General features: G+C 42.6%; 1 protein-coding gene across 2 annotated transcripts in view; it reads left to right on the forward strand.

The window, feature by feature from the left end:
- NIPAL3 (NIPA like domain containing 3) overlaps positions 1-25408 on the forward strand; it is a 66200-nt gene that overhangs the window by 15029 nt on the left and 25763 nt on the right. Inside the window, exons 3-6 of one of the 2 annotated variants that reach the window (XM_082246519.1) lie at positions 1128-1299; positions 17682-17741; positions 19461-19606; positions 20914-21010. In XM_082246519.1, the coding sequence (XP_082102645.1) occupies positions 1128-1299; positions 17682-17741; positions 19461-19606; positions 20914-21010 (475 nt within the window). The remainder of the gene's footprint in view (positions 1-1127; positions 1300-17681; positions 17742-19460; positions 19607-20913; positions 21011-25408) is intronic. The other variant, XM_082246520.1, reaches the window with a different exon arrangement.

Raw genomic sequence — 25408 nt, forward strand, 5'->3', positions numbered from 1 at the left:
CAGCTGATCACAGGTCACGGTAAAGGGCCAACCACCATGGCCCTTTACCATGTCGTCGGCTGTGTCCAACCAAAGCTGATCACATGTAAATAAATGTTGAACGGCATGAGCGATACCCGGCTATCTTGTGACGGGACATTTACAATGAAAATCAGCACACTGATTATCAGTACCCTGCTTATCAGTGCTGCATATCACATGTTGCAAGAAAGAAAATTGCTCGATGCCCTCATCCACACATTCAGTATTAATGTAGGAATTCCTCCCGCGGAGTCATTGTGTCCTCCCGGCAGGGGGAGAGGTGTTGGAGAATCGGGGGGGGGGGGGGTGCGGAAGCTTAAGACTTAAGACCTAAGCCCTAAATAGGACTTTGCAGGCTAACAAGCCCAACATTTTTGGTCGTCGATCTGCAATGGATTGCTTCTCAGAGCCGGTTGACAGGCAGCTTAAAGAATATATGCCTCCTCCTGAATGCTTATTTTTTGGGTGGAAACTCCTCTGCCACAGTGTACATTAGACAGGATTGCGGGGTGGTCCCATTCACTTGAATATTGTGCTTTTGACAGAAGTACTGCCTACCAAAAGCGACATGCTGTATGAACGCAATGCAACCGTGGCAATGTGTATGCTGGCAAAGTTAGGATGTAAGGGTAAGGTGGTCAGGTGTGGTAAAAATGCAGAGCAACAGCCTGTTTTTGCTGCCCCTCTGCCACCCATGAGAACGAGGTCTAAGCTGTTAGACTAAAGCCAACTTCAGATACTCTGTTGTGATCTTTGAGGACATTTGATAGAGAATACCTTCATATTAAGAGCAGCTAGAGGTGAGTTATGACTCACCTAAGAGCTTGTTTATGTCTGTTAAGAATGTGTAAATAGTTTATTGTCCATAATCTTGACCCTGGCGCACTGTAGCCTGCAGTAGCATGCTGTTTTGTCCCTCCAATAATCTCAATATCGAAGCATGGACATAGGAAAGAGAGAATTTGAGTTTGCAGGAAATTCATCTAGTTTGCACCTAACTAAATAGTAGTGTCATTACTGAGGATGCATTGCCTTGTTTGACATTTATACTACTCCTTACATTATTATCGTGACAGTTGCTAACGACCATATTTTTCAATGTTTAGAAATACAGCCATATACGTTTGGCTAGTTCCAAAGACCCTCGTGTCTACTTCAAGACAAAGACATGGTGGCTCGGTCTCTTTTTGGCGATACTGGGAGAAACGGGGGTGTTTTCTTCCTATGCTTTTGCTCCACTGTCTCTAATTGTGCCTCTCAGTGCTGTTTCTCTCATAGGTGAGTATAAAATATTAAACTGTTAATTTTCTAACAAAAAAAATTGCAAAATTGCAGGTTTATCGTGAAATTTATTACAACAACTTGAAAAGCCACTGAAGATAAAATGTACATTCACTTATATAAAATGATAAAATATTTTATCTGTTTTTCTAAAATGATTTAGATTGCTGACTGCCGGTATGTAACATAGTTAGAAACATATTTTAAAGCCAATCATTTGCATGTTCTTGGAAAAAATCACTAAAAGAGAAGTATGGGCTTTGCAAAAAAAATAAAAATTATACCCACCGTGGTGGATACAGCATCAATCCGATGCTGCATCTGTCCCCTGCCGGCTCTGCAGTGAGAACTGAGCAATCAAACACAGCTGATCAGTCAGTTTTCCCCCTCCGCTCTGAGCAGGTAACCGGGGACTGTCAGTCAGCGGCTCTCTGCTCTGCCCCTCCAGCACTTACTGGGCTGTGGAGGGGATGGCAGGGGCTGGCTCAGGCTTTTGGTACATTGTTGGGAGGCTGAGCCAGGCACCAGTCCAGGGTCCTGGGTGGATCCAAACCATGTGGTTGGGATCCTTTCAGAGCCTGGACTGGCTCTGTTATAGTCGTCGGCAGGCTTTAGCCCGCTGATGGCTAAACATGGGTCACATGAGTACAGAACGAATTGCACTCCTGTGATCCATAGCAGTATGTATAAAAAAGCTTTGCTATATTTCCCTTTTATATCAATATACATGCAGCGCTAAATGTTACAGATGATGTCAAAATTGTTCTAGTGTGAAATGATCACGCTCCGCACCACCGTGATATAGCCAAGCAGCTTACCAGAGGAGGACACTCAACTTATAGAGTGGTCACAAAGCGCCTTATAGTTGTTAGATCCAAAAACTGTTAATCACCCCCAGCCTTGCTGGTATCTCAATCTCCAGTGATTACAGACCAACAAAATGGCTGTGGCATCCAGCGTGCTGACGTCATACGTCACAGCTCCCGCCCTGCACATTTTGTCACAAACTGATGACATCCATTTGTGGCAAATCACGTAGGATGGGAACTTTTGCTGCACGCAGCGGCCATTTTGTTTAAAACAAATGCTTTTTATCTGCTATAAATAGTCTGATACACCTGTTCTGTTATTCCCCGCTGATGTGGTTTGTGGATGGTGTTCCTGGCCCCTTATCCATATTCACTCGGGACCTAAAAACTATAGGGCGCTTTGTGATCACTCTATAATTTGAGGGTCTACCTCCTCTGGTAAGCTACTTTGGTTATATCGCAGTGGTGCAATCATTTCTCAATGAAGCTAGTGTTGGGACTTCCTCTCTGCTATTGAAGTCTATGTGGACTTTTTTAGGACAATATCAACATCATCTGCACGTATATTTATATATTGGTTTCAATTCATGATCAAACACATTTTTTGCTGGCTGCTTTAATTGAATTTATTATTTTTTGTTTCCAAGCATGGATCATATATATTACTTCTCCTTTAAATGTATTGTAAAATGCAACTAGAGTAATCACCTTTTTGTCTTGATATCCGTCTCTGGTGATCCTCCTATATCAGCGTTCAGATTGGGGGGAAGGAGGGGAAGCACTAAAAGACGATTAGGCTCTTCTGCAGTGCATGTACTGTTAGAAGGAGAGAGAAGCTGTAATCCTGACAGTTTATGGCTGCTAATTTATAGTAAATTTAGCAGGTTGGGGAGCTATTCTTGCCTATGTTGTGTTGCTGCTACAGTGGTGGTTGGCTGCACAGAATTACAAATCCATTAGTAGGTAAAGCTGTTCAAAATGTGTAGTAATAAACTGGAAGCATTAGAACAGATCATAAAAGTTACATATATAAGTAGTGAGCAGTTGGTTATTATTGCCTGTATTCACTGACATGCTCTAATTGTTGCCAATAGTCACTGAAATCTGAAATTGTTTTTACCCCGTAAACATGACAATTTTAAGGAAATTATTTATAAAACCGCATTGTCCACAACTATATGGGCACATTTACTAAACACTTTACAGTGGGTAAACTAAGTATAAGGCCTCATGCACACTGGACGTTATCAAAACGTCGGTAGAAAGCTGTAGAAGGTGGTTTTTAGCAGTAGCGTTTTTCAGCGTTCTTTTAACTTTTCTTTCTCTATCGCTCATTGACAGACGTAGTCCTCGGTGATACAGCACATTCGGGTTATGTTGCCTCCACAGGAGCAGGACTAGACAGGAAATAAAAATGCTCTGGCCACACCCCAGGGGCAGTCCCCGAGGGTATATCCTCTCTCTCTCCGCCACAGCAAATCAGTTTTTTTCTGTCTAGTCAGGAGTAAGGACCTAGATACCTTGCTGGGATCTTCGGTCCTGGCAAGATTTTTTTCTTAAAAAGATTTTTTAGACAGCTTTTTTCTCCAGTGTTCCTGTGAGATCTTCAAGCAAGAAAGCTGAACTGGGCGACGGGCTGGATGTTGAGATCCGGTGGTCACCCCAGTTCAGCCTACGAGCGCGTGCAGGCCATAGCTCCGCGCTGGGTCGGCCGCGACATAGTCCCACTGGGGGACTGACCCCGCGAGTTAAACGTCTCGCTGAAACGCCAAGGACCATGAGTCACGGCGTCCGTATTGGTCGACAGCCCTCCCGCCCCGGTGGAGAGGGGTACTGTCAGGAGTTGGTGCCCGCCTGGTTCCGGTATGGTGAGTAGTATGTTCCCCCTTTTCCCCTGACGGGTCTTGTGGTGAACGCGGGCCCCTCTCTGTATGGTAAGATAGAGTCCCCCTCTATCCTATAACATGGCACAGATCCCCCTACTTTGATTGTGATTTTATGTGCAAAAAGCCAGGAGGCTTGGTTTGGGAGCTAACAATCTAATTGTATACATGTTAAAAAGATTGTAATCAGTGGCAGTCTGGGAATCTTACTATGATAATAATAAAGTACCTACCAGTCAGAAGCCACGGACATGTAGACTGCCTTCCTAGTCAAATCTCCAGCTATAGCAGGCCTTCCAAACGGCCATGCGGTCCGCCAGGGCCGGTACCGCCAACCACGCCAAATCCCCATGCAGAGAAGGTGTTGTGTGCTCTGCAGCACACCGCTATTCGGTACAGGCCGCCGCCATTTTTTTTGCTGGATCGCACGAGCCGCCATTTTGGCGTAGCCTCGTGTCTCCAGCATGGGGGCGGCCATGTTTGAGGTGATCCAAACACCTCGCGGAGCTAGGGGAGGCGCCGGAAGGCGTGCAGAGGGGCGGAGCCGCCTCCTTTCTTCCTGGGCAGCCAGCCAAAAGACTTCCTGTTTGTGAAGACAGCGCTGTTGCAGTTAAACTCTGAGCATCAAGTGGTGAGCCTGGGGGTCTATCTCTCTCTCTCTCGATCGATAGGGATCCCTAGCAGGTAACACTAAGGGGCTTTTGTGGCGCTGGGGGTCTGAAAAAAAAAAAAAAGTTTTTTATTTAATTGAATTGTATTATCCGGGAAGTTACTGGAATAATCATGGACCCTGCCACACAAATTCCCCCACCTGTTTCCCTCGAGGGGGCCACGGGACCCGCCGGTGCACAGAGTATGGATGCATTTACAGCAGTTTTGGAGTCTTTGGTGGCTCGGGTGGAGGCAGCCTTTCATGGACGGGGGTCAAGGAAGCGACCCCCGCCTACCCCTATATTATCTGACACCTCTGACTCAGATTCAGAGATGGTCACTGCAGCTGCAGGTCCCTCTGCAAGGGCTGTTACCTCAGGTAAAACTCCCTCAGACAGTGAGGAGGACGTTCCTTCTCCCGCTATAATTCAGGAAGAAGCATTGGTGGACGCACTAGTTGTGGCAGTGCGGGAAACCTTAAGACTTGAGGTTTTACCGGCAGAGGCAACTGAAACAGAGATTCCCTTTGGTACTAACAAGCCCATCAAAACGGTGAAGGTTTTTCCTGTACCCAAGTGTTTTGGTAATAAAATTAAAGGAGAATGGGAGCATTCTAAGCGTACCTTTACGATTTCCAAGCGTATTGCTAGACGCTATCCATTTGAGATATCCTTCATTAAGAAATGGACGGTACCACCAGTAGTGGATCCACCTATTTCCAGGCTGAATAAAGCCACGGTTATCCCAGTGGAGGACACTTCGTCCTTTAAGGATCCGGTGGATCGGAAGATGGAGGCAGAGTCCCGCACTATCTTTTCTCTGATAGGGTCAGCATTTAGACCAGTAATTGTTATTGGTCTAGTTTCCCAGACACTTACGGAATGGGCGAGATTGGTACGCCAAGACCTTAGGGGAAAAGATATTCCCCAGGAAACATCTGATTTGATGGAACAGATTATACAAGGGCTACAGTTTATCTGTGACGCAGCCTTGGACACTTCTCCCCTATTAGGGCATGCATCTATGTCAGCGGTAATCCTCAGACGTGTGCTGTGGTTAAAATGCTGGTCAGCTGACCTAGGTTCCAAAAAGACCTTGACGAATCTCCCCTTTCAGGGGAATCGTCTATTTGGGGCCACCCTAGATGAAATTATTAAGGATGCCACTGGGGGCAAGAGCACTTTTTTGCCACAGGCTGCTAAAGCTAAGGGACCTCGCAACAAGCGAGGACCTTTCTTTACCGCCCATAAAGGGTACGTACGCCCGGCTGGAACAAGCGGGAAAGGCAAGACTCCTCCAGGAGGGTTCAAGAAAGGCTGGTCGGACAAACAGAGGACCGACTCAGCCAAACCCGAAGCAAAGGATTACACAGCCTGAAGGTGCACCCCCACCCGGGTTGAGGGTGGGGGGACGTTTTCACCGGTATTCAGGATATTAGATCAAGCATCGACTACCACTACCGGTGCGATTCTTCCCTTCCAACATTTAAGTACTACAAGGAGCGGTAGTCACCGTTCCCTGAATAGATCTTTTCCTTTACCTTTTCCTAAGATTAGTCTCTATTCTCCACAGGAATCGGATCTGGTTGACCAGACAGACCAAGAAGCCTCTAGCCGGGTGACTTCGGTCCCTGAGGTTCAACCAGAAAAGATCACCCTTCCTGATAGGAATCAGGTATCTGATAAATGTGTGGGAACAGAAAACGACCAGACTTTCTCGGATGGTCAGGGCCAGATAGCTCTAGGGACGCCTGGTTCAGATCCAGTCAGCGCCAGTGGTCCTAGAAATTCTAGGCTGGCCTCGCCAAGCCGGCCTGGCCGACTTGGACATGCTAGTCGCAGACGTTCCGTGGGAACTTCGTCTCAGGGAATGTCTGTGGTCTCAAGGACCAATTTACCTTCGTGCTTTACAGTCGCTGGTTTTAATGGCCTGGCCATTGAGACCCAAGTACTGAAGGACAGAGGGTTGTCAGCTTCAGTCATTCCTACCCTTATTAAAGCAAGGAAAGCGACTTCCAGCAAGGTCTATTATCACACATGGAAGACTTATATTGCGTGGTGCAAATCTTTAGGATTTCCTCCACGTACCTATTCGGTGACTCGAATATTGTTTTTTTTTTTGCAAAAAGGGGTTGAGCAGAAACTAGCCTTGAGCACCATCAAGGGTCAAGTTTCAGCATTAGCAATCTTCTTTCAGAAACCTTTAGCTACCAAGTCCTTGGTGCGGAATTTCATCCAGGGGGTGCGGCACCTGGCTCCACCAGTCCGCGCGCCCTTACCGCCCTGGGATCTTAATTTAGTTTTGTCGGTTCTACAGAAACCTCCCTTTGAAAACATCAGGGAGATTCCCTTGCTTACTTTATCCCAGAAGGTGGCCTTCTTGGTGGCTATCACTTCTGCTCGCAGGGTGTCAGAACTGGCTGCATTATCATGCCAGTCCCCATACCTAGTGATTCATAGGGATAAGGTAGTACTTCATCCTAAGCCATCCTTTCTTCCTAAGGTGGTTTCAGATTTTCATCTGAATGAAGATATTGTACTACCTTCCTTGTGTCCTCAGCCCAATCATCATCGGGAACATGCGTTGCATTCCTTGGATGTGGTTCGGGCAATCAGGGTATACCTGAAAGCTACGGAATCATTCCGTAAGACTGATTCACTTTTTGTGATCACGGATGGCCCCAGAAAGGGGTTGCCTGCATCTGCCGCGACCATTGCCAAATGGATTAGACAGACGGTGGTACAGGCTTATTCTATTAAGGGTCAGAGTCCTCCGTTCCCTGTTAGGGCGCACTCCACTTGAGCGCTCAGTACTTCCTGGGCCTTTCTTGAAGAAAGAATTCCGCGCTAATGGATCTAATTGTGTGGTTGGCTGCAGCCTACCCCAAAAATATAGTAAAACTATATCTGAAAGTGGAGAAGATATTAGGGTAATTGGCGCTGCCAAATGCTAAATTAAAATGTAAAAGTGTGTCTCATAGATCTAGGTACATTAAAATGTTCCGAAACAGTTATTGCTGTAGGTGGTGGTCCCTATAATGTAACTAATGGTCTTGATGGTAAGCCACAATAAATATTTGAAGATGTCAATAAATTAATAATAAAAATTGACCATTCATCAATAAATATCACAAATAAATACTTGGTAGCAATACATTAATAAGGCAACCCAATCAATAAAAGCAGTGAAGTATCTCAAAGTTCAAAGGGTAGTGACTCTTAAAACAATTGGTGTGAACACTAGGTGGCAGTGTTGATCAAAATTAAGTAGAGATGTCTGAGTGACTGGAAAGTGCCAGGTGCTATAATTAAGTCACAAATCTAAGTGAAGTGCCAAAAAATGGGTGTCTAAGTGAAATCAAATAAATATAGAAACAAGCCAAGTAGTATAAAAATGCATATGATGTGCCAAGTGGATGATAAAAAACAATTAAATAGGTGAATTTATGGTGGTTGAATAAATATGAATATAAATAATAATAAATTAGTCCATATTAAAAATGAAAAAGAGTCCAAAGCAAAATATATGCTCAATATAATAGTCCAAAAACGTGCAATATGGTGATAGGACGTGCCAAAGAAAATCGCATGGATAGAGGGGGTGTCTCCTGGTGTGAATCAGGATGTGGGTGCTGGGTGAGGGAATTCCGTGCTCCCCTTCCTAAAAAGCCCGCACTCACCAGAGAGCGGCACCCCTACAGGGGTAACCAGCGTTGGATAATTGGGGTAAACCCCGATGAACCTCGGTGAGCCTCTCCTTTCCTGGTGGGACCAGTGGTATTTCCTCCCTCAAATGGTAGGTAATGGGGATGAGCGATGTACAAATAGGGTAATGAGCAGCGCTCCAGCAAGGATGATGTCCGGGATTATATGGGTAAAGAAACACTCATATAGTGAAGTACCGTAATGTATATTCTTTTATTAAACAGATAAAATCAAGTACTCACATTTAAAAACCGGATAAAACGTCTGTAAGAAAGTAGGGACCGCGAACCCCTCGTATAGCGGTATATCCGGACGCCGTGCGCCTCAACGGCCGGATGTGCGTCTCAAGGTGCGGAACTGACGTGCCTACGCTCTACGCGTTTCGTCATAAGACTGACGTCATCAGGAGCAGCGTGGAGCTGCTCCTGATGACGTCAGTCTTATGACGAAACGCGTAGAGCGTAGGCACGTCAGTTCCGCACCTTGAGACGCACATCCGGCCGTTGAGGCGCACGGCGTCCGGATATACCGCTATACGAGGGGTTCGCGGTCCCTACTTTCTTACAGACGTTTTATCCGGTTTTTAAATGTGAGTACTTGATTTTATCTGTTTAATAAAAGAATATACATTACGGTACTTCACTATATGAGTGTTTCTTTACCCATATAATCCCGGACATCATCCTTGCTGGAGCGCTGCTCATTACCCTATTTGTACATCGCTCATCCCCATTACCTACCATTTGAGGGAGGAAATACCACTGGTCCCACCAGGAAAGGAGAGGCTCACCGAGGTTCATCGGGGTTTACCCCAATTATCCAACGCTGGTTACCCCTGTAGGGGTGCCGCTCTCTGGTGAGTGCGGGCTTTTTAGGAAGGGGAGCACGGAATTCCCTCACCCAGCACCCACATCCTGATTCACACCAGGAGACACCCCCTCTATCCATGCGATTTTCTTTGGCACGTCCTATCACCATATTGCACGTTTTTGGACTATTATATTGAGCATATATTTTGCTTTGGACTCTTTTTCATTTTTAATATGGACTAATTTATTATTATTTATATTCATATTTATTCAACCACCATAAATTCACCTATTTAATTGTTTTTTATCATCCACTTGGCACATCATATGCATTTTTATACTACTTGGCTTGTTTCTATATTTATTTGATTTCACTTAGACACCCATTTTTTGGCACTTCACTTAGATTTGTGACTTAATTATAGCACCTGGCACTTTCCAGTCACTCAGACATCTCTACTTAATTTTGATCAACACTGCCACCTAGTGTTCACACCAATTGTTTTAAGAGTCACTACCCTTTGAACTTTGAGATACTTCACTGCTTTTATTGATTGGGTTGCCTTATTAATGTATTGCTACCAAGTATTTATTTGTGATATTTATTGATGAATGGTCAATTTTTATTATTAATTTATTGACATCTTCAAATATTTATTGTGGCTTACCATCAAGACCATTAGTTACATTATAGGGACCACCACCTACAGCAATAACTGTTTCGGAACATTTTAATGTACCTAGATCTATGAGACACACTTTTACATTTTAATTTAGCATTTGGCAGCGCCAATTACCCTAATATCTTCTCCACTTCCTGGGCCTTTCGCCATCAGGCGTCAGTGGTCCAGGTATGTAAGGCGGCCACCTGGTCGTCGGTACATACCTTTACAAAATTCTATAAAATTGATGTGATGGCATCGGCGGATGCCTCATTTGGCCGCAAGGTTTTGCAGGCCGCAATTTGAGGAGACCGGTGGTCTACCTCGAGGGTTTTTTTCTGTTTGGAAAATTTATTTTTGTTGAGTCTCATCATTAAGGATGAGCATTGTAAACTTCTAGTTGGCACCGGTTGGGCCTTCTAGATTGGGATTTGATTTCCATTTTCCCACCCCTCATTTGTGATACTGCTCTGGGACTTCCCGAAGGTGCTGTATCACCGAGGACTACGTCTGTCAATGAGCGATAGAGAAAAATGGATTTTTGTAAAATCTTACCGTAAAATCCTTTTCTCTTAGCTCATTGACAGACGTAGTCCCCGCCCCTCTGTTTTTGAGTTGGGTTGGGTTAAATTCTCTAAGCACTGCTTTTGTGACATAACTGATTTGCTGTGGCGGAGAGAGAGAGGATATACCCTCGGGGACTGCCCCTGGGGTGTGGCCAGAGCATTTTTATTTCCTGTCTAGTCCTGCTCCTGTGGAGGCAACATAACCCGAAGGTGCTGTATCACCGAGGACTACGTCTGTCAATGAGCTAAGAGAAAAGGATTTTACGGTAAGATTTTACAAAAATCCATTTTTTTTTTTTTCAGCTATAGTGTTTTATAGATTTTTTTTATTTATTTATTTTTTTATTATTTATTTATTTTTTTTTTTAACAAACCTATACCCCACAATAGCTTATGGCTCAAAATGTTGATAAATGCTGAATAGCTGCGTTTTTTTTGTGGTTTTCAGCGTTTTTAAGCTTTTATCAGAGTTTGGGCAACTTTTTACAGCTGAAAAATGCCTCTTAAAACCCACTAGTTCTGGGGGGTTTTTTTGCAGACAGAAAACACCCCTGCCAAAAACTGCCGATAACAGCCTATGTGTGCATGGACACACAGGATAACATGCTGGGGAGTTTACTGGCTGCAGAAAAAAACGCCAAAAACAGCAGCTGTAAAAAGTGTGCACGAGGCCTTAAACATGTCACCATTTTTCTAGGTAAATGTATTTGTATTTCTAAAGGTGCTTTTGAAATGACATTTTCACCACATCCGTAACAACCCATGCAATCCATACATGCAAAGAAACAAATACCTTCACACATTAAAGTGGTTGTAAAGGCAGAAGGTTTTTTTTATCTTCATTCATTAGAGCTGCACGATTCTGAATAAAATGAGAATCACAATTTTTTTTTTTTGCTCAGAATAAAGATCACAATTCTCTCATGATTCTCGGCGTAACATCATCCCCCACATTGGGCTAACTTTACTGTTTTAGTTTTTTTTTAATTCATTAAAGTGTATTTTTTTCCCCAAAAAAATGCGTTTCAAAGACTTCTGCGCAAGAACAGTATGACATAAAAGATTGCAACGATCACCATTTTATTCTCTAGGGTCTCTGCTAGAAAAAAAAAAATATATATGATGTTTGGGGGTTCTAAGTAATTTTCTAGCTAAAAATACTGATTTTAACTTTTAAGCAACTAGTGTCCGAAAAAGGCTTAGTCTTTAGGGGTTAAACTGCCCTTCTTTACAAACGGAAGTTCATTCCTTTTGATATAAAAGAACAAAATTATGCATTGTAATCCATTGTATTTATAGTTATCTAGCAGCCTAAGCGCCGGTTCACACTACCGCGACGCTACTTCCCGGGACGACCTCCGAGATCGCGGTGCGAGCAAAGCGCCGCGACCTCGGAGCGGCCGCCACGGACTTCATAACATTGAAGTCTATGGCGGTTGCCTCCTGGTCGCCCCAAAGAAGCTCCGGACCCTTTTTCTAGGTCGGAGCGACTTGTGTCGCTCCTATTAGAACGGGTCCGCAGCTTCCCTATGGGAGGCGACCTGCGGCGACCTGTGAGGTGACCAGGTCGCCTCACAGGTCGCCCTAATGTGAACCGAGGCTTAGCAATATGATAAACATTTGCCAGAGGCTCTTTTTATTTATTTATTTATGTTTTACAGCTGTGAGGCCCCGTTCACACAGGGGCGATCCGACTTGGGGGGGCGACCTCCGAGGTCGCGGTGCGAGCAGCGCGCCGCGACCTCGGAGCGGCCGGCACGGACTTCATAACATTGAAGTCTATGACGGTCGCTCCAGGTCGCCCCAAAGAAGCTCCGGACCCTTTTTCTAAGTCGGAGCGACTTGTGTCGCTCCTATTAGAACTGGTCCACAGCTTCCCTATGGAAGGCGACCTACGGCGACCTGTGAGGCGACCAGGTCGCCTCACAGGTCGCCTTAGTGTGAACGGGGACTGAGCCCCCGTTCACACTGGGGCGACCTGTCAGGTGACCTGGTCGCCTGACAGGTCGCCGTAGGTCGCCTGGCATAGAGAAGCTGTGGACCCGTTCTAATAGGAGCGACACAAGTCGCTCCGACTTAGAAAAAGGGTCCGGAGCTTCTTTGGGGCGACCTGGAGCGACCTGCATTGACTTCAATGTTATGAAGTCCGTGCCGGCCGCTCCGAGGTCGCGGTACGAGCAGCGCGCCGCGACCTGTGAGGTCGCCCCGGGAAGTCGGATCACCCCAGTGTGAACGGGGCCTAACTGAGCAGAGAACCGCTCTTTATAAATCGAGAAAATGCAGTTTTTAAGATTGTGAGGGAAAAGGGGGGGGGGGGGTGAATCGAGATTGCCATTTTATATAGCTTAATCCTGCAGCTCTAGCATGCATTCTATACATGAAAATAAGAAGCCTTCTGCAGCAGCCCTCCTCAGCTCCACCCCCCAATGCTTACCTGAGGTCCATCTAGATCCAGTGATGTTGCAGGAGTGTCTTGTTTGCCCGGGACTGCCCTCCTCATTGGCTAAGACAGCAGCGCGGCACCATTGGCTCCCGCTGCTGTCAATCAGTCAGTCAGCTAAGGAGGGGAGAAAGGAGGCGGGACCGGGCCATGGCTCCGTATTTGACTGGACACAGGGAGCTGTGGCTCGGCTTCATGTGCCACCATTGCACGCTGCTTGCTGTGGGGGCACAAAACAGGAGGGAGGGGTCAGACGGGGGAACCAAGAAGAGGAGGAATGGGGCTTCTCTGTGCAAAACCATTACACAGAGCAGGTAAGTATAACTTGTTTGTTAATTTTAACAAAAAAAAAACAAGACTTTACAATCACTTTAAGGTATGTGTAATAAAATGGAATGACACAGGGAAAAAGTATTGAACACGCTAACTGAAATCTATTTAATACTTTGTACAAAGTCCTTTGTTGATAATGACAGCTTCCAGACGCCTCCTATATGGAGAATCTAGTCGCATGCATTGCTCAGGTGTGATTTTGACCCATTCTTCCACATAAACAGTCTTCAAATCTTGAAGGTTCAGTGGGCCTCTTCTATGAACTCTGATCTTTAGTTCTTTCCATAGATTTTCTATTGGATTCAAGTCCAGTGATTGGCTGGGCCATTCTGCAGCTTTATTTCTCTTTCTTTGAAACCAATTAAGAGTTTCATTGGCTTTGAGTTTGGGATAATTTCATTGTCTGTCTTGCTGAAATGTCCACAATCGTTTCACCTTCATCATCCTGATAGATGGTAGCAGATTTCTATCAAGAATGCCTTGGTACATTTTTTTATTCATCCTTTCTTCAATGATATGAAGTTTACCAGTACTGTATGCTAAAAAAAAACAGCCCCACACCATGATGTTCCCACCTACAAACTGTTTTTGGGGTGAAGTGCAGTGCCATTTGACCTCCAAACATGGTGTGCATTATGGCCTCCATAGAGTTAAATTTTGTTCTCACCTGACCAGACTATATTCTCCAAGTATTTCACAGGCTTGTCTAACTGTTGTGCAGCAAACGTTAATCAATCTTCAACATGATTTTTCTTCAGCACTGGAGTCTTGCGTGGTGAGCCTGCGTACAGGCCATGGCAGTTGCAGTACATTACTTTTTGTTTTCTTTGAAACAATTGTACCCCCTAATTCCAGGTCTTAAGCTCTACACAAGTGATCCTTGGCTCTTGGACAACTCTTCTGATGATTTTTTTCATTCTTTTCACTCCTCTGTCAGAAATCTTATGAGAAACACCTGGTCATGGCTGGTTTATGTTACATAGTTACATAGTAGTTGAGGTTGAATAAAGACAATAGTCCATCCAGTTCAACCTGTGTCGGTGTGAATCATTTCCCATACCCCTGAATGTTTTTATCCTTGAGATGTATGTCCAAGAGTCTTTTAAAAGTAGCCATACTCCCCGCAGTTACTACCATTTGTGTCAGAGAATTCCACAGTCTTGTAGCCCTTACTGTAAAGAACCCACTGCATAGCCTGAGGTTAAAACACTTCTCCTCTAATCGCATTGTATAGCTTTGTGTCCTTATGCATTCCTTTGCGACTGAATAGTTTTTTTTTTCTATGCTCTGATCACCGTTGAGGTATTTGTAAATTGCTAACATGTCCCCTCTCAGGCGTCTCTTCTCCAGGGAGAATAAATCGAGCACTTCTAAACCATCTTCGTAATTAAGGTCCTCTAATCCCCTAATAAGTTTTGTTGCCCTTCTCTGGACTCTCTCCAGCTCAAACACATCCCTTCTGAGGACTGGTGACCAGAACTGGACAGAATACTCCAGATGTGGTCGGACCAGAGTTTTATAAAGTGCTAGGATTATAGTTTTATCTCTGGAATACATCCCTTCCTTATGCATGCTAATATTCTGCTGGCTTTGGCAGCTGCAGCTTGACATTGTATACTGTTGCTAAGTCTATATTCTACTAAGACCCCCAGATCTTTCTCCATTTTTGATACCCCCAGAGGTTCCCCCCCCCCCTAGCATGTATTTTGCTTTTATGTTATTAGTCCCTAAGTGCAATACCTTGCACTTATCCACATTAAACCTCATTTGCCATGTATTTGCCCACTCTGTTATTTTGTTCAGGTCATTCTGCAGGATTTCTGCCTCCTGATGTGAAGTTATTGCCCTGCTCAATTTTGTGTCCTCTGCAAACACTGAGATCGAGCTACTGACCCCGTCCTCAATGCTATTTATTAATAAATTGGACCCAGAACTGAGCCTTGGGGGACCCCATTTACCACCTCAGACCAGTTTTGAGTATGCATTATTTACTTTTTTTCATGTTGAGATGATATTCTTTCCACTTAGAGGTTTTGGCCACAACAGTGCTCAGTGGAACATTCAGAACTTTAGAAATCCTTCTGTAACCAATGCCATCAGTATGTTTTGCAACAATAAAGTTGAAAAAGGTCCTCCAGCGCTTATGGTGGAAATTAATTATAAAATAGATAAATAGTGCCTAAAATAGTGTCTAAAAATTAAATAAATAAATTAATATATAGTGCTATAATGTGTCTAGAGCTGCTGCTAGACAAAAAAGGGGGTGTCATTAAATGAATTGTATACAATATGTGTCTACGCTGCTCTTAAATTATGAAAATATTTATAGTGTAACCATATGATTATTAATCATATCATTAAAGTGCATAAGTGATCTATAAACAGTAAAAAAACTCATAAACCATATACCATTGCACAAATAAAAATTCCAGCATAATTATGAATATATATATATAGATATAGATATATAGTCTATAATAAACAACAGTCTATTATGAAAAAAGTGCTCAGTGCAAAAAAGTGCTTCTTATATTCTTCAGTGACTTCTTATAAAGTGCTTTGTGCTCCGATCCTTCCACTCAGTGTTCCCCTCTCAGTTCCCCACTCACCAGATATTAGGAGGGGGAAGCGCCTTTCACAGATTAAAGATGGTGGAGGTTATTATACACTTCAATTGCAGTTGAGATCGTTGTATATGTGTGGCTATGGATTTCTTAGATGACCTTTCAAACGATCCACCCCAGTAACATAAGAGGATATCTCCATAGTGAAATACCGTAAAATAGATTTTATTCACATAAATGACAATTTAACACTTACAAAAACGAAGTAACATGAACGCCAATACTCCTTCCTGGTGGTGGACGCTGCTTCCGCTTCCTGCGTTCCAACCAACGGATGTGACGTCATGACGTGCGGGCAACGGCTTGACGCGTTTCGATCCAGCCAATCAGAGCGTTATCAAAAGACTCTTTGCTTTTACCCATAATGAGAGGTTTCTTGTGTGTCACCTTGGTAATGAGACACCTTTTTATAGGCTATCAGTTGAGACTGAACCAGCTGATATTAATTAGTATTTTGCACTGACAAGGGGCGGATTGCTTTCTAATTACAGTAAAACCTTGGATTGCGAGCATAATTCGTTCCCGGAAGCTTGCTTGTAATCCAAAGCACTCTTATATCAAAGCGAATTTTCCCATAAGAAATAATGGAAACTCAGATGATTCGTTCCACAAACATTTATTTATAAGTCTTTCAGTTTATAGTCTATATACAAAGATTATAGCAATGTGATAGGTTGTGTCATCATAAAATGTCCATCCACAAATGGCGCCTCCACAAGGCGATTAGAAACAAAATCCAGCAGGAGCTACAGAGTATAAAAGAGAAGAAGGGCGCCTCTAAGTGTAGCAGTATGGGGACATTTAATGAAGGTACAACATTTAGCAACTCACATGGTTGATGATTAAACAGGCACATCTAAGTATGCAGGCATCCAGGGGAATAGGTATCCACATAGACCATCCTCTGAACCACTGGCTCTCACAGATGTCAGTCTGCAATTGTGATTGGGTCTATGTGGACAACTTTACCCCGGATACCTGCATACTTAGATGTGTCTGTTTTAATCATCAACCATGTGAGCTGCTAAATATTGAACCTTCATTAAATGTAACCATATTGCTACACTTAGAGGCGCCTCTCTTCTCTTTTATACTCAGTTGTGACATGATGCTACTTGTATATCAAGACATCGCTTTTATATCAAGTCAAAATTTATTTAAAAAAATTGCTTGTCTTGCAAAGCGCTCTCAAACCAAGTTACTCTCAAACCAAGGTTTTACTGTACTTATAGATTTCATCTGGTGTCTTGGATTTCCATGCCTTTTTGCACCTCCCTTTATTCTTGTGTTCAATACTTTTTCCCCCTGTCATTCCATTTTATTGAACCTCACCTTTTTCTAAACGTATTTGTTTTGGTTTCTTTGTATGTATGATTGCATGGGTTGTTACCAACATGTGGTGAAAATTTCATATCAGAAGCACCTTTAGAAATATATTTATGTAGAAAAATGGTGACTTGTTCAATACTTTATTTTACCCGCTGTATATCCATTCCTATTAAAGGTAATGCATTTCCTAACAATGTTTTATACACTGCATAATGTAAAATGGGAATCTATGCAAGTAGTTATTAAAGGTTTGCACATTATTTTTTTATCTTGCTGTGCTGCAGTGTATTTTTTCTAAACATTTCAATGCAATCGGCAGCTGTGATAATGCAACCCTTTACTTTTTATAACATCAGATATAATAGCAAAGCAACAATGGCATAGGCGAACTTTGTTTTTAGTATGCCGAAGATATAAAATATTTGACTGTAATAAGCAGAATCCTTCTAAAATATTTGAGCGTATTAAGGAAAGATTTCTTAGTTTTTAAGGCTTATAATGCGTACAGTTTTTAAAAGGAACCGTGCTTACCTTTTTTTCTTTTTTTTTTTTTTTTTTCCTCTCTTCAGCCAGCTCAATCATAGGCATTATATTTATTAAGGAAAAATGGAAAGCAAATGATTTCTTTAGTGAGTATATATTTTGTAGTTTTGACATGGTTTTCATCCCTTGCATATTCCCTGTTGACTGATCAGTAAGTAAGGGCCAGAAGATTCTTTATTTTGTCCAGTAAATTCCAAAGCCAATTTAAAAAAAAAATAAAATTCTTACAGAGTAACTTGCTTGGTTTGGGCCAGTGATATCAGTAGCTTTAATGAAAAATAAAGTTGAATATATATTACTAGAACTTAGTGGGAGAGAACTTGCTTCTAGGGTCAGGGACCACATTAAAAAACCACACTGCTCTCTAACATGGAATTAAGAGTCTGGAAGACTTGGTTTCCATGTAGGGCAGCATAGGGGATTTCCAAACTTTAGCTATTGTCCTTCCAACAGCTGAAAAATGTACATCGGTAATCTAAATTATCGATTTTTAGTTAGTGCTTTTAGGAGAACTTTGGCCACTGCTCTACCTATAATTAAACATTTGAACGATGCTCCAAAATTAACTCATTTCTTTCCCTAAAATCAAAAAAGATGTTATACTTACCTGCTCTGTGCAATAGTTTTGCACAGAGCAGTCCTTTGCCTCCTCTACTCCCCCGCCTGCCCTCTCCGTTCTCTCATTCTGTGTCTGCCCCCATAGCAAGCTATGGGGGCAGATATGTGGGCACATTCCCAAACCAGGCTGTGTGCAACCATAGACCCACACATTGTGGCTCGGCCCCATCCCTTGCTCCCTCCTTACGGGATTTGACTGACCGCAGTTAAAGCAGCAGCTGTTGTGTGAAAAGAGGAACAGAGGCCTGCACTTCTGCGGATGAGCAAAGCACTGGATCAAGACAGGGCTCACGTAAGTATTGGGGGGGGGGGGGTTGGGGACTACTACTGGGACATTTTCTTTAACTTAATCCAGGGAATGCGTTAATGATAAAAAAAAAGTTGACTTCATGACCACTGTATAGTTTGAGTGGATATAATTCCTCATTGGTCTCCTGTAATACTTTAGTTGTATGATATAGAATGCTATGATGTCACAGAAAGTCGTCTAGAGAGTGAGTAATGCTGTACCTCTATCTGCATGACACAATTGTCCTAAATACGGAGCTATTGAATGTCCACAAGACATTGAGATTCCTCCAATTAAAAAAGAAGAAACGGGAATAGATAATTTTAAACACGCAGAAAATAAAGTTTAATCTGTATTCTATGTTTTTTCTTATGTATTTTAGTACTGTGAGTTTATTTTGAGTGTTTAACTCCTTATATACTAACAATACCTGTTTAAAAGCGTTTGTACTTTAAATGTCATATTTCTCCATATTTGAGCTCTCATACACAGGCCATTTTGTGGTTGGTTTCATCCATTCTTTTAGGTAATAAGGATACTGATGGCAAAATTGGTGCTAAGCTATCTGTTTCGAATTGGGGGATTGTAGTCTAGTTCTTCAATAGTCACTTTTCTTACCCTGCTAGCACAGGAATGTAAACCTTTTTAATGCTTTTTTTTTTTTTTTTAAATTTGAGAAATATCTTTTCACTATAAGTACAGTACTATGAATCAATCTCTGAAATTTCTCTTCCATCACACTTTGAGATATTAAATCTTGCTTTGGACAGATCAGTCACTTTTTATCATGGTTTGCTTACTACATGATTTTTCCACTTACAAACATTCAAACTGCATGTTGACTAACCAAGCTTCCTTTGATGTATATGTGTATGTCTTCTCTCTCCAACCTCCCAAGGGCGTTATATCTTGTCCTTTATAGGCTGTGGGTTAGCAATCATTGGCACATACTTGCTGATAACCTTTGGACCAAATAGCCATGAGAAGATGACTGGAGAGAATATTGTCAAACATTTAGTAAGCTGGCCATTCCTGCTGTACATGGTGAGTTTCATTTTCTAGACTATTTTCTAAAATAGATGTTAACTCCAGCAAAATATAACTATTTTAAAAATAATATATCAAATGTTGCTATATTCTCCACACAGGAGCTTGCAAGAAAGTTAGATGCAGGGGGTCTTCCCTGTTATATTTTCTACTCTAACATCACTAGAAGAAAGTGAAGACCATGTGCTTGAGTACAATGGGTCTTGAGGACCATTGAATCTGTGCTCACACCCCAGTAGCAGCTTTTACTAAAGCTAGGTACACACGGGACGGAAATTGGCTGAAAACAGTCAGTTCAGCAGTTACCGGCCAACATCAGCCTGTGTACAGCTCCCCATCCGACAAAAGCTGGTCTCATGACTGGCTTCTGTCGAACGAGCATGCTGGAAAAACAGCATCCAATGAGCGCTCGGAGTCCTGACTTCCAAGGCATCCGAGAGGGTGAGGTCGTCATCGTGCCTCACTGCTGCCTCCCGGAATAGTTGGGCACTCAATATCCATTAAGAATGTGGCACAATGCAGAAATGCATTCTTGTGAAATTTTCAGTGGCCAGGAGGCAGGGCCTGAGGCACAGTGGTGGTAATGTTTTATTTATTTTTTTTGTAAAAGCTTTATTTTTAAAGTTTTAGCTACAGCTTATTATTTTGGGCAGAAAGGGACTGGCAGGAAAGTGGTCCTACCATTTCATGGAAGGTCCACTTTATTAATACTGACCAATCAGCAGTAAAATAAATGAAAATAAAGCTGTGATCCTGAGTGCAGTCTCTACACAAAGCTATCTTTATTTTTCTAAAGGACACTAGTCAAGTCTAGGTACAGGGAAAACAAATATATATATAACATTTTTTGTGTCTTATGAATGTTCCCATAAAACCGATCACTTCATCTAATCCTTCATTCACATGGGTGTACATAAGTGTATGCCTGTCTGAGGGCCATATTTGCCCACAAGAGGATGCACAGGTGTTCCGTGCACCCCCCTGTGCAGGCAGGCCCATTCATGTCAGTTGGAATAGAGCAAGACCTCTGCCACAGACTCTGCTCCCTATTTGACATCCATGTTGTGTTTGAAAACCCACACAGCTGCCAAATTTGTAGCAGAAGCTTTGTCCATGCATCTGCTTTGTGTCCCAGTTGACATGATTTTGAATATCCACATGTTGATGCATGGAACACCTGAACATCCCCGCAGGTAAACATGCCCCTTGCATGCGTGTACGCTTAAGTACTCTATTGTGAACAAAGCCTTAGGACTTTACATCTCATTTGTTCTTCTCTTATGCCTTGTGTGTTGTCTTTTCAGCTGGTGGAAATCCTTGCCTTTTGTTCCCTGCTGTATTACTACAAACAGAAGAATGCCAATTACATGCTCATCATACTGTTGCTGGTTGCATTATTAGGTATGTAACTTATTTATAGTCTGTCCTCCCATGTTATTGCACCCATTGTGCAGATATTTGCATGAATTTCCATAGATTTTCTCTTTAGTTCTGGAGCTGTGTTTACCCCTACATTAGCAACATATTGACACAAAATGTATTTCTGTAATGCAGGGGTGGGGAACCTATGTCCCGGGGGCCGTATGCGGCCCTCAAAGTCATTTGGTCCGGCCCCCCGTGCAGCGGAGTCTGTGTCTCTCAGCCGATCTGTCAGAACGGAGCCAATGCTTCCTGTATAGTTCCGGCTCCGTTCTGACAGTCTAAGTGAGTCACAGGCGGAGTGATATCAAATGCACTCCGCCTGCAACCAATACAGTAAACATCACCTCTTCCTCCAGTGCGGCGCCGCTGCTAGCCAGCATTTACCACCAACAGAACACACAGCAGTACCAGCCAGAGCCAGCAGTACCCACAGCAGTGCCAGCAGTACCCACAGCAGTACCAGCCAGAGCCAGTAGTACCCACAGCAGTACCAGCCAGAGTCAGCATTACCCACAGCAGTACCAGCCAGAGTCAGCATTACCCACAACAGTACCAGCCAGCAGTACCTACAGAACAGTACCAGCCAGCAATACCTACAGCACAGTACCAGCCTGAATCAGCAATACCCACAGCAGTACCAGCCTGAATCAGCAATACCCACAGCAGTACCAGCCAGCAGTACCCACAGCAGTACCAGCCAGCTGTACCCACCAGCAGTACCAGCCAGCTATACCCACCAGCATTACCCGCCAGCAGTTCTTTTCAAAGCTTACCACCATAAAGTCGACTGCGCTCCCGACTGACCGACGCAAACCTGGAAAACCAGTTGCGAGTAGCAACATCATCAATACCAGCTAACATCACACACCTCACCAAAGAGAAATAGTTGCAGCCATCACATTAGGGGTGAGGTAATTACATTTTTGACCAAATATAACAGGCACATTTTTAGGTTGATAATTTTGTACGGCCCCCGGATGATTTTATAAATACCCAAATGGCCCTTGGCAGAAAAAAGGTTCCCCACCCCTGCTGTAATGCAAAGCTTGCTGCTATGCAGTGTTGGCATGGGGATGTTGTAAGAGCCATTACTTATACCAGTATGATGCAGGAAAGGTCGCAGAGACTGTCCCCAAGTGAGTAGTATAAGGTATGCTCTGTTCGTCATACCTTTTGGGACTTAGGATTGACTTTAGTTCCTGTGCTCTCTGTTATTTCACCACACAGAAGAATTAGGTGAAGCCTATATCATTCTGTTATAGCACACTAGCTTCTCTATTAAAAGTCTAATACTTAAAGGTAATTCCAGAGGCAAACCTCTCTTCAGCAAGCCCCATTCATCTTGGATTCCATGCAGTAAATATTGTGATATAATTTTAGCAGATAGCTCTTCAGTCTGCTTTATTTGAAATATAATGATGAAGCGGCCCTCTTGGAATCCTTGCGGCTAGGGAAGTCTAGTAAGAAATATAATGATAAAGGCACTCTTCATAGAAATGCAAATCGGCGTATAATGTTCACTACTGAAGAACACCATTATAATTTTGATGAATAATTCCGAACGTGCGTAAAAAGTACTATGTCATTTCCCCCCCGAATGGTTGAATAACCTGATTATATGGGATATGTTTTTATAACCATCGACAATGTTGAACTAAACTTCCTTGTTTCCACCTTCTTCTCAATCTGAACTCAAACAATGTTTCTATTAATTGTTTGTAACTTGTATTTGTTTTTTGAAAATTTGTTTTCTGGAAATTTTGAATAAAAACGAAGGTTAAAAAAAAAAAAAAAAAAGTACTATGTGCAGAGTAGAGCTGGAAGATTATTCCTATAGGAGTCGCAATCTCGATTCACCCCCCCCCCACAATCTCACTCCCAAACTTTGACGATTCTCACTCAGTGTTCTATGTGTCTATGACACAGACAGCTGCAGCCCACATGCCAGAGACTTGGAATGTCTGACTGAGACATGGGCGATATCGCAACTGTCTGTGTCAGAGCTGAGCTGACAGAACGGAGCTGATGCTTCCTGTGTAGTTCCGGCTCCATTCTGTCACAGGCGGAGTGAGATCAAATGAACTCCGTTTGTGCGAGGAGACCGAGGACAGCGAAGCTACAGGAGGCATGGGCTCTGCGCAGCTCCTCACTTCGTAAGCAGTACCCACCAACCAACAGTACCTACCACCAACAGTACCCACAACAGTATCCACCACCAACAGTACCCACCACCAACAGTACCCACAGCAGTACCCACCAGCCAGCCAGCAGTAACCGCAGCAGTACCCAGGGGTAATCCATGACAGAGGTGGGGGGCTTTAATCCTAGTCACAGTTTTATTTCAAATGGTTAATAAAAAAAAAATATATATATATATATATATATATATATATATATATATATATATATATATATATATATATATATATAAATAAAAAAGATTTTGAGAATCGTGATCCTCATTTTTGCCAGAATCACGCAACTCTAGTGCAGAGAGACCCATATAACTTTATATAAATCATAAAGTGTATAAAAAGTTCCATAGTTCAAAAATTACTTGTTATTAAAATATTCACATCCATACAGTAAATGATATACCGGTATATCAATTTGTATATTTATTGTACACCTAAGTCTGTGCCACCCATGAGACCAATTGAGTCAGCCGCCTCAGGTGGCACTCATGGATGCAGGGTAGATGGGGCACCAAGAACGGAGTGAAAACGGCATTGGTGTGGGGCACCAAACAACCTGAGCTAATGAATAAAATTAAATATAAATTGATTCTTGTGTTTATAATTGATAATGTGTGGAATTTCTTTCCAACTGTGAGCTGCAACGTAATATACGTGAATAATGTTTATTCAAGGGGGGGTACGGCGCTCAAACAAACCATATTCGTAAATCAATTGTGTAATGTGAAAATTAAAATACCATCAACTAAATCAAATAAACTTGTATGAATTTTCAAATAACCATGCAAAAAAGTGAATAGGTGAATATAGTGATTATATGAAAAAAAGTCTCTAGTGCAAGACGCCAGCAAGAGATATCCCAATCTCAGTTTCAGCTGGTGAATGTCCTGAGGCTTGATAGAAGAATTTGTTTTCTTTACACCTCCACCTTCACTCGTTCACTCAGTGAGTGCAAGATAAACTGCTTAAAGAACTAATATATGGAGGACATCTATCCATCAGAATACATGTGCTCTCACTGTGGAGACTCTTTAAAGATATGTCATGGTCCTTATATATTATACGGCTTGATTATACATTTACCCTGCAAGAGAGTGTTCCCAGAAATCCATTGTCATATATACCGTGGAGGTTTATTGATGGGACATCTGTCCGTTTGATCAGCTGTTAAGAGGATAACGCGTATGTGACCCCCTATAACCAAGGGGTCCATTAGTTCTGGTAAGCCGGTTATCTTGCTCTCACTGGGTGAACGAGTGAAGGTAGAGGTGTAAAGAAAATTCTTCTATCAAGCCTCAGGACATTCACCAGCTGAAATTGAGATTGGGATATCTCTTGCTAGTGTCTTGCACTAGAGACTTTTTTTCATATAATTACTATATTCACCTATTCACTTTTTTGCATGGTTATTTGCAAATTCATATAAGTTTATTTGATTTAGTTGATGGTATTTTAATTTTCTTTACACCTCCACCTTCACTCGTTCACCCAGTGAGAGCAAGATAACTGGCTTACCAGAACTAATGGACCCCTTGGTTATAGGGGGTCACATACGCGTAATCCTCTTAACAGCTGATCAAACGGACAGATGTCCCATCAATAAACCTCCACGGTATATATGACAATGGATTTCTGGGAACACTCTCTCTCAGGGTAAATGTATAATCAAGCCGTATAATATATAAGGACCATGACATATCTTTAAAGAGTCTCCACAGTGAGAGCACATGTATTCTGATGGATAGATGTCCTCCATCTATTAGTTCTTTAAGCAGTTTATCTTGCACTCACTGAGTGAAGGTGGAGGTGTAAAGAAAACAAATTCTTCTATCAAGCCTCGGGACATTCACCAGCTGAAATTGAGATTGGGATATCTCTTGCTGGCGTCTTGCACTAGAGACTTTTTTTTTCATATAATCACTATATTTACCTATTCACTTTTTTGCATGGTTATTTGCAAATTCATAGTTTTTTTGATTTAGTTGATGGTATTTTAATTTTCACATTTCACAATTGATTCACGAATATGGTTTGTTTGAGCGCCGTACTCCCCCTTGTATAACCAAGAACGGAGTGTCTGTACTGGACTCTGCAGCCTCAGGTGACTTGGCTGAGTGTACCACTTCAACAAATATCCTCATATAAATGTGTGTGTGAAGTTGACTTCTTTTATAAACAGAAA

Source organism: Pelophylax lessonae (assembly GCF_965119305.1).
Source record: "Pelophylax lessonae genome assembly, chromosome: 2".
In the NCBI taxonomy this organism is placed as follows: domain Eukaryota; kingdom Metazoa; phylum Chordata; class Amphibia; order Anura; family Ranidae; genus Pelophylax; species Pelophylax lessonae.